The 13,556-nt window shown below is 35.9% G+C and overlaps 1 protein-coding gene across 4 annotated transcripts; it reads left to right on the top strand.

Moving 5' to 3' along the window:
- Positions 1-1,908: 1,908 nt before the first annotated feature.
- LOC112173712 (bifunctional phosphatase IMPL2, chloroplastic) lies at positions 1,909-11,205 on the top strand. Of its 4 annotated transcripts, none has more exons than XM_040508887.1 (12): positions 1,909-2,025; positions 3,878-3,929; positions 5,960-6,045; positions 6,265-6,798; positions 6,971-7,049; positions 7,683-7,777; positions 7,882-7,931; positions 8,387-8,511; positions 8,829-8,895; positions 9,974-10,063; positions 10,407-10,518; positions 10,701-11,205. In XM_040508887.1, exons 4-12 carry the CDS (start codon positions 6,456-6,458, stop codon positions 10,769-10,771), a joined length of 1,032 nt encoding a protein of 343 aa, XP_040364821.1. In that variant the 5' UTR covers positions 1,909-2,025; positions 3,878-3,929; positions 5,960-6,045; positions 6,265-6,455; the 3' UTR covers positions 10,772-11,205. The 4 variants fall into 4 exon arrangements, with proteins under 4 accessions (XP_040364821.1, XP_040364820.1, XP_040364822.1 ...); XM_040508886.1 differs by having other exon boundaries at positions 6,279-6,798; XM_040508888.1 differs by having other exon boundaries at positions 6,361-6,798.
- Positions 11,206-13,556: the final 2,351 nt, after the last annotated feature.

Consider the following 13,556-nt stretch of genomic DNA (forward strand, 5'->3'; position numbering starts at 1 on the left):
CCCAAGTTCGGTCCACCCGAACTGACCCTATCTCAAGCTCTCAGCCCCTCTCTGAGCTCTCTCTCCCTCTCTCTCTCTCTTCCCAAAGTTTCTGAATCCAATTCCGATTCCGATTCAGATTCCAATTTGAGGACAAGACCCAATACGAGGAAGACGAAAAGGATGAAAAAGATGAAGTCTTCTCTTTGAGACTCGACCCTTATGACAGTACAATCACCGAAACTAGTCAAGATCCCTGCAAAAACTGTAAAAACTCCTTAAGCTTAGGATCATCAATCTCATCCTCATCCTCACTCCTCTTCTCTCCCATGTCGCCCCTACTTTTCTTAATGGCCTCCTGAGCTTGAAGCTCGGAGCGGAGTAGATCGAAGTCGCCGAAGAAGAAATGGTAAATAGAGAACTGCATAATGGGGATTGGGGAGGAAGAAAAAAGAAGAAGAAGAAGAAGAAGATATGGAGTAGAATTGAAGAAGAAGAAGAAGATGACGACTGGAAAAGAAAGAGAGAGTACAAAGTAAAAGAGGGTTCTGAGTTCTGTTTTATTTCTACCGCCTGGGATGAAATAAATATAAACTTTGCACAAATGATACCAAGAGCGTCTCGTGCTCTAGTGGTTGGGAGCGAGGCTTTCATGTAAGAGGTCAAGGCTAGGGTTCAAACCTCGCCTCTTACCGAATTTTGTGTATATTTTGCATAAAGCTAGGGAAACTGGATTTGGGCCCGAAAAGCCCGAAGACAGAACCGGCCCGTTTGGGGTCGGTTTCTGTCGGTTTTCATTTATGAAAAAGCCCGAACCGGCCCGGACCGATTGTTTTGGTCTCGGTCTCGGTTTTACCAAATTTCGGGCCCGACCCGAGCCGAGCCCAGACCTACTTGCTTCTCATAGATTTTGATTTTTTATTTTTTTTAGAATTAAATGTGAAGATTTGAGCATTGTAATAGTCATGTCGAAATCATTTTGGATGACTTTCCTACTGAATAGAAGAGAAGCGCTAGATCAACCAAGAGCATAGCAACATGAAGAGAATTCAATCGCATTCTCTTTCATGATCAATCAATGAGCACAATTGTTTATTTAGCAACAAAATTAATTCTTTTGAAATGCTTATGTTTTTGAGGATAAAAAAAAAATCTGTTAATTACTTCATTCCTTAGGAAAAATAAATGCGTTACTACAACTAGATCGATTAATTATAAAAATCCACGGTATCGCGCAGTTTTCTAATTATTATACTATATATTAAAGCTGAGTTCACTGTTACACTATTTATAAGAGGTTGAAAAGTCGATTTTGCCCTTATTGTTTGAGGAGAATAACAAGCTGGCGGAAAAGTCGTTTTTGTTCTTGGTTTTCTCAATCTTCGATAGGGATCATTGTCGGATTTGGAATTCAGCCACACAGCCATTCAACGACTCAGATCAAAGATACAAAAAAAAGAAGAAAGCAAAACGAGAGAAAAGAAGGAAAAGAAGAATAAGAATAGATCAGAATCGAAGAGAGGGGAAGATCTGGCCGAGAATAGACCGGTTAAAAGGTACTTTTGAGAATCTGATTTGTGGTTCTCTTCTCTATTGTTTTGAGCTTTTTTTTTTTTTTTTTTTTGGGTTCTTTCTTCTTTTGCAGTGGATGATGGTAAGATTTCCTTTATGGATTGTAGTTTTCATGTCAGAGTGTTGTGGTTATGTATGAATTTTTGTTATTTCGTGAATTGATTTGCATGGTTTTGGCTTTAGATTGATTGTGAATGATTTGCATGCATATGGTTTAGTGTTTTGATACAATCCATTAGTTTTGCCCTCATTCGTGAGAGAAAGACGATTTTGCCCTCATTTGAAATGTTTTTACGGTTGTGCCACTGAGCTACCTCGTGTTTTGCTCTCTCTGTTTTTCTTCCCTCCTCTCCGCTTCCTCAGACAAGTGACAACTACCTCCTCAACTGCGGCTCTTCAATCTCTCACAGGACAAAGACGGGTTCCCAATCAGGAATAAGGACGAGAAAGCCGTCAACGCTGCTCGCCGTGCCGGTGCCCTCTCTTTCTTTTGTTTCTACGTCTTGATTTATTGTTTTTCACTATTTCTGAAGCTAAAGTATGGATGAAATCCTCGAAATTATTATCTGAAAACACCTCAAATCAAACAAGATGCCATCCAATTTCTCTCTCTCAAATCTTCTGCATATTTTATTGAACCCATTTTTATTTTTATTTCTATTTCTGTTTAGTATTTCTCTGATTTTTGGTGTCCATAATTTGTGTTATCCATATATTTTTATAAGAAGTAGCAATGTGGTCTGTTTTTTCTATCTGGGTCCTTTTGATCTAGGTTTTAAGGGCATCTTTATTGGGTTTTAGGCATTTGGTTATTCACCTCCAAGCTAAAGTTGGAATCTTTATTGGGATTACAGTAGCTTTGTTTAGGATTTTGAATTGAAATGGCTTGGTTAGTTCTGCCATGCAAGAGTTTGGCTTTTGTGAGGACCACTCTTCTGGGTTTGATCTCATCTGCTCCTGTGATTACCCAGGAATAATCTATTAAAGGGTTGCAAGTCTGCTTCTTTTTATTCTGTGTGTGTGTGTGTGTGTGTGTGTGTCTGTGTGTCTGTGTGAAAGGTTTAACTTATAAGCAGTGCCACTATTGTGTTTGAGATGCTCAAGTGAACTCTCAAATAAGACTGGAGCATAGGACCTACCTAGATTCAGAAGAGCCTCTTCACGCAACTAAACCTACCCTTAATAGACTAAGGGCCTCCCTTTACCCAGCAATGATCCTATCTCTAAATCCCCATTATTAATGTTTCATTTTATCTTTTATTTTCCTGTTTGTATTCTTGATTAAAGAAAGTCTTCTGCTTTTTTTAAAAAAAATTAAAAAAAATGAGAACCCAGCTTTTAGATGAAGTTATTTGAAAACAGGGGTCAACTAATCATCAGCTTGATGGAAAAAAGACTTCACCAGTAAGCATGACAATATTGAAATGAAAAGCATACTATCACTGTCATGATTCTCAACACTTGATGCAGTCTTCAATCCTGATATTTATGTAAACACTATGATTATAAAAATAACATTAAACTTGCATTTCAGAGTGGCGGAGCTTTGCTTCATGTTCCAGGGACCATAGGATAAATCAAAATCAGTTTTGCTTTTAGTGTGCTATGCTTTCAGTTTTAAAGGTCTATTAAGAAGAAAAAAAAAACTAAAAGAATTATTATTACTATTACTATTACTATTCGGGTCACTTTAAAACTTTTGTACATTCAATTCAAACTAGGAATCTATTAAAGGGTTGCAAGTTGTGTCACTCTGTTGTGACTATTTCAGTCACCAACAACAAAAGCCCACCTCCAAACTCACCCTCTCCTTACAACACAGAAAGAGTAGTAGAGGAAGTAAACTGCTTGAAGGTGGTTGTAGGTCATGTGCTATCTTTCTAATTATTCTCGCATCTTTTTCCAGTTTTTGTGCCCGTGAGGCATAAACTCCTTCACTGGTTGCTGCTTCGGATTGTGAGAGAGAATAATTACTCTACTTCGGATGGTTTAGGGTTTAGAATTTTTTCTCAAGGAATGAGCTTTTCCTCTGTAAAGGGTCTGATTCTCAATTTCTAATAATGTAAGTAATTTGAATATCTATGTATTTTTGAATGAACCCTGCATTACATGTAAGCAACCTTCATTCCTATTTCAGTAGAATGAAGTCATAATTTAATTGTTATAAGTTGTTCACAACAACAAATTCCGCGGCAAAGTGTGGGCAACCTTTCTAGTCTAATTGATTGTCGTGTTTATGGTTTTTTAGTTCGAAATTTTTAATTGAATTGTTTATAGGTTGAATCTGTTTTTATTTTATTTTATTTTTTTTGTTTTTAATTTGCAGATTGTGCATATTGAAGGGGGAGAGCTTTGAAGTGGGAAAAAAAAAAAAAGAGGTTTGGTTGTTAGTTTTATTTATCTTTGTTTTGTTCTGTATTATCTGATTTTGCTTTTGATTGGGTTGTTTTTTGTTATTGTTAATTTTCAATTGATAATATGGGTTTTTATCTTTTAGAAGTTTTGTTTCTCTTCTACTTCGAAATCTGAGTGATTAATTAGAAACATTTCAAGCTATCAAAAGCAGTTTTTCTCCTACAGTTTCAATCCTTTGTTTGGATTGTTAATCTCTGTAAAAATTTCAATGATGAGACTATTGTTAACATTGATGATGATGAGGAGAGGAGAGGAGGAAGGGAAAGATTTGTAATCGAATATTTGCTGAGAGAATGAATGGAAGAGAGAATGTTTGGATCAAGAGTAAAATCTCATTCATGAATGTTTTTTTTTCTTGGTGAATTAGTAAAATTTGAAAAGTTACTGGGAATGATTTATCTTTCAAGTTAAGAGCTTCAGTTGGGTGAATGTTATGATTGAAAAAAAAAAAAATCTAGAATTTGAATTTTGAAACAGAAAACCATTGGGGGAAAAAGTCAGTGGGGGAAGTGAGAATTCAATGGGAATTATTGATCACCATAAATTGCAGGGGAAGAGTTGCTAGCTCTTCCGGTATTGTCTGTCTACCTCTTCTATTTTCAACAAATACTGAAGTAAATAAATAGCAGAGTCGAATTCACCTTCATTACATTTGGGCATTAATTGTTATCATGGAAGAGTGGAAGGGGAAACAGTTCTGGTTTTTTATATCAACGAAAAGAGGAGGTTAGGGATAGCTGTCAAAGAAAGAGTAGAAGTTTCAGCAAGGAATCTTGACCATTTTGTATTTTTTCTCAAGTAAGATATAGATGACAGAGAAGCCAAGACAGAGAGTTATGTTCATATATACATGGGTCTCATGAGTTTTTGCTATCATAGATTTACTATTGATTTTACAATTTAGGATGTTTCAGCCATTTAGCCATTTAGGTGATTAGTGCATAGATGATACACAATCTTCCTACTTTTTAAATAAACTCCTATCCCAAAGCTTATGTGAGTACTATGCTGGTATAGTTTCCATTTTCACTACCTTTAATTGCTTATGTTGTTACTCATCTTCAAAATTTACAATAAACTATAACAAGCACATGCCCAGATATTAGTTAACCAATGATCGAATTGATGAAAACTTTTTATTACACGTGCATGTGTCGAGGGGTTAGTTAACCAGTGCCAGTAATTAATGAGAAATTGTTATTGCCTTTGCCAAGTGGTTAGTTACCCTGATATCGGTAATTAATGGGAAACTGTTCTTTTTAGCTTTATTTAGGTTTAAGGTTTGTTGTATCAAAATATGTACTTGCCGAGGTGTATGTTCTTGCAGTTTTGTTATAAGCACAGAGCATTACATATTCATGGTCTTGGCGTGGTAGATCTATAATTATAGGTCATCATAGATATATGCTGGTCCAATTTAAACTTGTCCCATGCTGCATATTGCTGCCCATCTAGCTAGCTTGCCTAAGCTCATCTACGGCAAAGTTCAGACTCTGGGGATGAAACAAATTTAATTGAGCTTTGATGAGGAGGGTTAATTTTGTTTAAGCCTGGAAAATTGAACAAAAAAATATATTTAATTGAAACAAATTAAATATGTATTTTTGTTCAATTTGTGATTTTCCTGCCGAGTTGAAATGAATTTCGTTTCTGAAATTCAGTGACTTTCACAAATAGCCTTTTCTTTTCTTTGATTCTGTATCTACTTCCTAAACATAGGAAGTTAGTTCATGAGTTCTCATGTTTATATCATGGCTGCAATTTGTGAGTATTCAAATGTATCATGTAATTCTACGATCACACTTGTTAAGTAACTATTCCTTCCATATGTATTGATCTTTGAATAGTTTTGGTAAAAATATTTGATTAAAGAAAAGATCTAATAAAAAAGTTATCCTGGAAACAAATAAAAAAGATTTCATTTCTAAAGAAATTATTTTTCTTATTTCTTTTTTATTATCTACCTATCTTTTGATTTTACTGAAATTTACAGGAGAGTGGCCATTGGGTGAAAGAAAAAAAGACTACTTAGGATCTGCCTTGATTTCAGCTTCGTTAGTCGCGGACATTTCTCTCTTGGTTGGTCAAATGATTAAATCTATGTTTTGTCGAATTTATGATCTTGCTTCTGAGTTGAAATAAATTTGTTTTCTGAAATTCGGGAATGCCTCCATTTGGGGTATTAACATGGGAGCATTGATTTAGTTGTTTAGTTTTGGAGCCTTGGCTGAAAGATAACCAAATTTGGATAACAATGAAAAATTGTGTAACATTACTCTTCATTAATTTGTTGATAAGGACAAATTCCGCAGCAAAGTGTGGGTAACTTTTCTAGTATAAAACCAAAAACAAAAGCAAAAAGCAGGAAGGCCGCTAAACCCCAGTAAAGTGCAGGGCACCTGTGTTTCTCAACTTGGCAGCTCCAACTCCATCGTAACATCGTTGTCTCGTTGAAGCTCTTTCCTGCCTACTTAAACTCGTCGCCCGCAATGCTCTCCCAGATTCCCAAATCCCTCTCCTTCTTCCACAACCCTTCCATTCCCATTCCCATTCCCAATTCCAACTCTCCAACTCTCCGCTTCTCAACTCCCAATCCCTTACTCTCGCTCGCTCATCTCCCGCCTTTCAGCTGTTGCCGACCCACACTCGTCGCAATGGCCTCCGCCTCCGCCTCCGACCTCCCTAACGCCGTCGTTCCCCTCCCGCCCGGCGTTGACGAGAATGAGCTCGATCGCTTTGCCACCATCGCCAATAAAGTCGCCGATGCCTCCGGCGAAGTTATTCGGAAATATTTCCGGCAGAAATTCGATATTCTCGATAAAGAAGATTCCAGTAAGTTTCTCTAACTAAGGATTGAACATCAACTATTATGAAAATAAAATGTCTTTGATTATGGAAATGGCAGTTTCTGCTTTGAGATTGTTTTGCTATTTTTGTATATAAAAAATGAGGGAAATTGAAATTTAAAGGAATTATTGAGTGGTTGATTTGTTCTGTGCTGCAGGCCCTGTGACCATTGCGGATCAAACAGCAGAGGAACATATGATTTCAGTTATATCAGAGAATTTTCCTTCTCATGCTGTGTAAGTCTGTTATTGTTTGCAAGAAACCTAAATTGATGATCTAGTTGAATTTGTCTTTTTATTCAGTGCAACTATGTTTGCAACTTTTTGGTGATGAATATAATCAGTGCAACTAAGAGATATGCTTGAGTTAGTTAAGGACTTAAGGTGTATTAGGCCTGCTGCTGTGCGTGCATTAGTGTAAGAATTGTTGTTTGCAATTGCACGGTTAACGATTAATTCTCAGCTAAGAACCCCTCGATTCTGTGGGTTGAGTTAATACCGTTAAATATCACTTTCCAGTTTTCCCTTCATCTCTTTGAGTTCATACAATTAAATCTTGTACTGTTCATATTCTCACACACTTAGATCCTACATCTGTCATCTTAGTCAACTGGTTAAACATGATATTATTTGATCATTATGCTATTTTTTTCTATCTTGTTTTTAGAAACAAAATGGCAAGTTATGATCAAGTTAAGCTAAGTAATTTCTTTGGACGGATGAATGTATATTTCTCATTTATCTTTTTTGTAGTTTTTTTTATCTTTGACAACCAAATGGAGTTGAAGACGAAACTCAACTTATGTAAATGCTAACTTATTATTTGTAAAATTTGTTATTTCTAAAGTTATTGTAGACCTATAATTGCAGTTACGGAGAGGAGAATGGGTGGAGGTGCAAAGAGACATATGCAGACTATGTTTGGGTATTAGACCCTATTGATGGGACAAAAAGTTTTATCACTGGTATTTTTTCTTATAACTTACTGTTATAACTAAGCCTTTTCCACAATTTACCTCGCTGAATCTCCTTTTTTTTAAAATTAAATTAAATTTAATATTGTTCCCAGGAAAACCCGTGTTTGGTACTCTTATTTCTCTGCTACTGCGGGGCAAACCAGTAAGAATCACCTACTATAAGCCTTCTCTTTTTCATCAGTGTATCTGCTACATGCCTACAACATGCATGAAAGAAGAACGAGCTTCTTCCTTCTAAAACAAAAATAAATAAAATTGATATGCGATTGTGCTATTTGTGTTTCAAGGAAAATATTTTTCTCCCTTCGAATTCAATAGTCGGGAACAGAAGATGGCTCTTGCTTTCATAAAATGTATCGTTAGAGAAGATAAGAAAATGAATAGATAATTGCTTTTCATGTCCATTGTCAGATCGAAAGTAATTTTTTTGTTTGTTTTATGCATGCAGTATAATATATACTCTATTGGAGTGTCCATGCTCATATGTTCAAGTTCAAAATTGCACACTGAATTTTGGGTTTTTGTACAAAATGTGTTTCAACTTCTAAGAGTATATACTTACTCCTGATTGATGATAATTGTACATTCAATCTCCAGATCCTTGGTATAATCGATCAGCCTATTTTAAGAGAGAGATGGCTCGGGGTAAGTGGAAGGAAAACTACATTGAATGGAAAAGTAGTGTCGACACGCACATGCGCAAACCTGGCACAAGCTTATCTGTAAGATATACATTATCTTTTTATTTTTCTCCTTTCTTCTCTGTGTGACTATTATTCTATTCTATAGTAAATGATGATTGTGTGCAAAGTAATTACCTGATCTCCAACTCACATTCAGTGAAAAGTAAATCTCAGATTTCTGTTGATAAAGGCTTACTCATATTGTGTAGAAACTAGGAAGTGAATGACGTGATCTGTATCTCACATTGTATTGAAAGTAAAATATTGGCATACATATCTTGTGAGGGAATGATTCATAACCTTTTTCCTTTTGGTGCCGTGGCTTCTCTCATAAATGAAATTATCGGCGTTATTAGGTACACTACAAGTCCACATCTATTCAGTGCAGAAGCAGAAGAGGCATTTATTCGCGTCAGAAATAAGGTATGTTTCAATTAGTCCATAGAATTAAGAGGAAACATGATTATAATCATCTAGCGATATGGAGAATAATGCCTGGTATTGGTGAGAAGTATTTTATTAATATGTGAGGAGCTATATGAGAAAGTCAGGGTCAGATCTAACATGAAAGGAAAAAGAAAAAGTTGGGCAATTTACTTGTTTTGGGCTGGGCTTAGCTATATATTAGAAAATCATCCATCATGGGTACACGCAATATAAAAGTAATTGGTGTATATAATTTTGAATTTGTTTTCCCCTGCTTTTACTTTCTGTGGTGTACATTTGTTTTAGGGGATGATCTAAACCCATTTCAAGTTGTAATATGATACTGAGCAATATTTAGAGTAAACAAACTCACTCAAAGTTTCTGAAAAACCTTGCTGAAATTGACTCTTTTGGAAATTTTCGTAGCATAATTAGTGTTAAAGAGAATCAATCTCCTCCTCCCTTCACTCCCATAAGCTCCTCCATTGAATAGTTTGTCTACAGCTAGTTTACCATTTCCTAGGATTATGCATCAGTTTTGATACTGTTGTTAATGTAATATTATTGATTCATGTAACTGTCAATACTCATAGCTATATAATGTATAGAATGTAATAGCTAAGATTAATCAAGGGAAATCAATTTCTACATGGTATCAGCCTAGGTCTAGGATCCTTACCTATCTCTCCCAAGCTTCTATTTTTCCTCCTCCTGTCCAGTCACCCAATTCTCTGGTTTCATGGCTTCCACCTCTTCAACCCCTCCCTCCCAAAACACTGCCCAATTTACCAAATTCACCGAATCCAACTACTTAGTCTGGCTTCGTCAGATCAAACCCTATCTTCATGGCGCCAAGCTTTGGGGTTATGTTGATGGATCAATTCCTCAACCCTCTCCCACCACCACAACTACTGCCACTGAAGGCAGCCCTGCCAAATAGCTAAGATTAATCAAGGGAAATCAATTTCTACAATTAGACATCTGGAAGTTTAAAGTGAAAATTAGAAATTTAGGTATTGCATACGGTTAGTCCAAGCAGGTCTATTCTCTTATATACTCCATGGTCGATCTACAGGTTAAAGTGCCATTGTATGGATGTGACTGCTATGCTTATGCCCTTCTGGCTTCTGGTTATGTGGATCTTGTTGTTGAGTCTGGTCTCAAGGTAAGCTGAATTCTTTCTCATTGAATTGTAAATATGACTTATACTCAAGTGCACTTCTTATTATGAATGTTTGGCCATAGAAATACAGTTATCCACATGGAGGATAAGGGATTCAATCAGGGGATGCCTGGTGCATGACATGAGTGTCAGCTATTCCCATGACCTCTCCGGTTGACTTGGAGGAAAAATATAAACAGGAGTTCTGTTATCTTACAATAATGTGTTAGATACCTCTATAGCATGTGCATTTCGCTTGTCTGCACTTTCATGCTGATCTTACTTTTAATGAACCGGCTATACCAATGTCTTGCTTTTATCTCATAATAATTTAACTGTTTTTCAGCCATACGATTTTCTTTCACTGATACCTGTGATAGAAGGTTCTGGGGGTGTCATAACTGATTGGAAAGGACATCAGCTTTTGTGGGAGGCTTCTGCCAATTCACATGCAACAAGTATGAGTACTTTTAATGTAGTGTTCTTTCTGATATGACTTTAGGATGTGTTCTTCCTGATATGACTTTAGGATATTTTATCTCTCCATGATTGGATCATTTTTTAGTGTTTTGAGTTACAAAGTTGGATGCTGTTATAGCAGTCCAATACATTCATTAATGGTTTTTTGGGTGTCCTCCAGGTTTTAATGTAGTGGCAGCTGGAGATAAACAGATTCACCAACAAGCTTTAGATTCATTACAATGGCAATGAATATATATCAATATATGTTGGTAAAATGCTTCAGTTTTTCTGTTGGGATTTAAAGTTCATATACCAACAGCAAATATGACATCATGAACCTCGGTGGATTGATCAATGGGTAAGAAATTAAATGCAAAAGGTAATTAGGAATAGCTGCATTGATCGAATTCGTATGATATACATTGGCGCGTAATTGCAGCACAATTATTCAGATTTCAATATGAAATTTAAATGGAGATGCTCCCTCATATATCTGGGTTTTGGTGGCGTTTTCGACTGCCTTATCTTCAGCTGTAAAATGAAAGAACCCAAAATCACCTTTAACTTAATGGTTTTGTGGGAGAAAGGAATTGAAAAGGAGTGTCTTTTGTAAGCGTTGCATTGATGCAATAGTTGTCCTTTGAAAACTTGATTTGTTGAGTAAATGCGTTACTCTTTGTTCATTCAAGGTTCAAGCGAAATATGTGGTTCAAGTGATCTGACAATGTTTTTATTATTATTTTTATTTTTTTAACCCCGGTTTGCATGCTCCTTGGTGAATTGGTTCTAAGCATTTTGTTAAGATAGATGGGGCATATTTATTGTTTCTTTGGCATAGTTACGGTGATTTTTGTTTTTCAAGTGAAGCAAAATTACCAAAAAAAATAAAAAAGGAAGAGCATTATAATTTTATTCCTGCAATTTCAACACTAAAAGCTACTCAAGTAATAATGACAACTTGACCACCAAACCACTCGAAATCAAGGCTAGAGGAAGAGGGCACAGAAGTCTGCCACCCCAAAAACAAGGTCGAGGGTTTGCGATCACTTTCGAGAAGATTAAGATGATCTTTGAAACTATTGATGGGAAGATGCAGCAAGTGAGAATTAAAAAGCGTGCTAAATGTCACTGTTGTCCTCAAGTTTTGACTTGTGATGATAATGAAACTAGCTAGCAGTCTTAGTAGACACAGATGTTTGCATATCCTGGTATTGTAGACTTAGAGGAAGGGTCAGCAAGTGTTCATTAGTGATGCGAGCACAAGTGAACCAACTTTAGTAATGAGAAATCGAACATAAGAGAATTGTAGAATAGCTTTAGTTGAAATGATTGTGCCAGATGAACTTCCGACCAACGCAATTGAAACCTGCTTTAAGAGGTTTTGTTCAGTAACTTGCCTAGGTTTGATCTCGCTTCTAGAAGGACTATAGTTGAACTGTTTTTGAGCATGTTTGATGTAAAAAAGAAAGAGCTGGCTTAGGAAGGAGTTGATGAGCCACTGTGTTTGCTTAACCATTAATACATGGTGAACATCGCTGCAGAACATATAAACTGCATGGCCTTGACTGCAGATTTGATTGACCATGGGTGGAGAAAGCACAAAAAAATTATACACTTTTGTCTAATCCCTAATTATACATTTATTTACTATATACTAAGCGTCCTAGCACTGTTACGGACTGTTCCCCACAACAGTGTAATGACTGTTTGCTGTCAGTGTTTTTCTTTAATGACGGCTGTGTTTCCTTCAGTTACGACGATTCTGAAAAGGTGGCAAAGCTTCTCACAAAGATCGCTTTGCTTCCGCCTCCAGGTTCCTCTCTCTCTCTCTCTCTGCAACTATATCTATAGAGCCCCTTAACCAATCACATGCACTAGCAAATTAATTTTGATCTCGAACTGATTGCAGAGCTTTCACTCATACTGAGCTTGAGAATCTCAGGTCCCTGCTTGCGTCCTTGGCTGCTCAGTCACACAGAGACAGCCAAATCATCTCTCCCTCGGTTTTTCAGGTCAATTGCTTCACTCCCTTCCTGTTTCTTCTCTCAGTTCACATAAATTTCCAATGTTTTTTTATTTTCAGCAAAGGCAAACTTCTAGGTAAATTTGGATCCTTTAGAGCTTTATTTACCTTCTTGGCTTTTCTGAAAAATCTGATCACTCTGAACTTTTGTTCTGGGTTTGTTTAATTTGATCGGTTTCTTTGATTTCTGAGCTGAATTGACAGAGAGTGGGAGTTGATTGGAGTAAATCACTTGAGGCCATATTCTGTATTGAAATATGATGGTTAACATTCAGTTACTGTGTTGAATGTTGCAGACTATACATATGTAGGTATCTCTGCAATTGTTTCAAATTCTGAAGTAGAATGGGGTGTTGTACCGTTCATTCAACAGTGACATGCCCATTTTGCCCCCCCATTTTTTTTTTTTTTTATGCTTTAAAAAAAAAAAAAAAAAAAAAACACAAATATTAGCTTAATTAGATTATTGCAAATAGAAATGAAAGATGATTATGATCTTAAAATTTATTTGTTCTTGAATCCATACTTTTAGCTTAGTAAGAATATACAGACTTTTGATCCATCTTTATATATGGTTTAGGTTTGTCAAATATGAAATAACTTAAGCCTTGATTCAAGTTGATTTTTGAAGTAGAAATAAAAAAAAGTCTGTAAACATGGTATTATATAGATGGGTGTCTTGAGTAATTCTTAAAAAGTAATTTAGAACTTTATATGTTTATCACAGATCAGTAAATTGTTACACATATTTTTAAAAGTTTCACGGCTAAGTTTCATATGCTGCTTCTTATATTATGTTTTTTGTTTCAGCGATAGCCCATCATATCCAAAAGTAAATGAAGTGTCTTCAACACCATATGAACCAATAAGTGATACATCAGAGAATGATTAGTTCCAACTTGAAATGTATGATATTTTGGTGAGATTTAACTACTTTCTTAATTTGTATGTAAAGAATATCTTTTGTTAGAATATCTCTTTCCTTTGAAAAACATGCACAAATATAAAAGT

Source organism: Rosa chinensis, chromosome 6, assembly GCF_002994745.2.
Source record: "Rosa chinensis cultivar Old Blush chromosome 6, RchiOBHm-V2, whole genome shotgun sequence".
Lineage (NCBI taxonomy): Eukaryota > Viridiplantae > Streptophyta > Magnoliopsida > Rosales > Rosaceae > Rosa > Rosa chinensis.

Coding starts and splice junctions, on each gene's coding strand:
- LOC112173712 (XM_040508887.1), top strand. CDS start 6,456: ATGCTCTCCCAGATTCCCAAATCCCTCTCCTTCTTCCACAACCCTTCC. Junction 7,050..7,682: donor AATTTTCCTTCTCATGCTGT/GTAAGTCTGTTA, acceptor CTATAATTGCAG/TTACGGAGAGGAGAATGGGT. Junction 8,896..9,973: donor TTATTCGCGTCAGAAATAAG/GTATGTTTCAAT, acceptor GTCGATCTACAG/GTTAAAGTGCCATTGTATGG.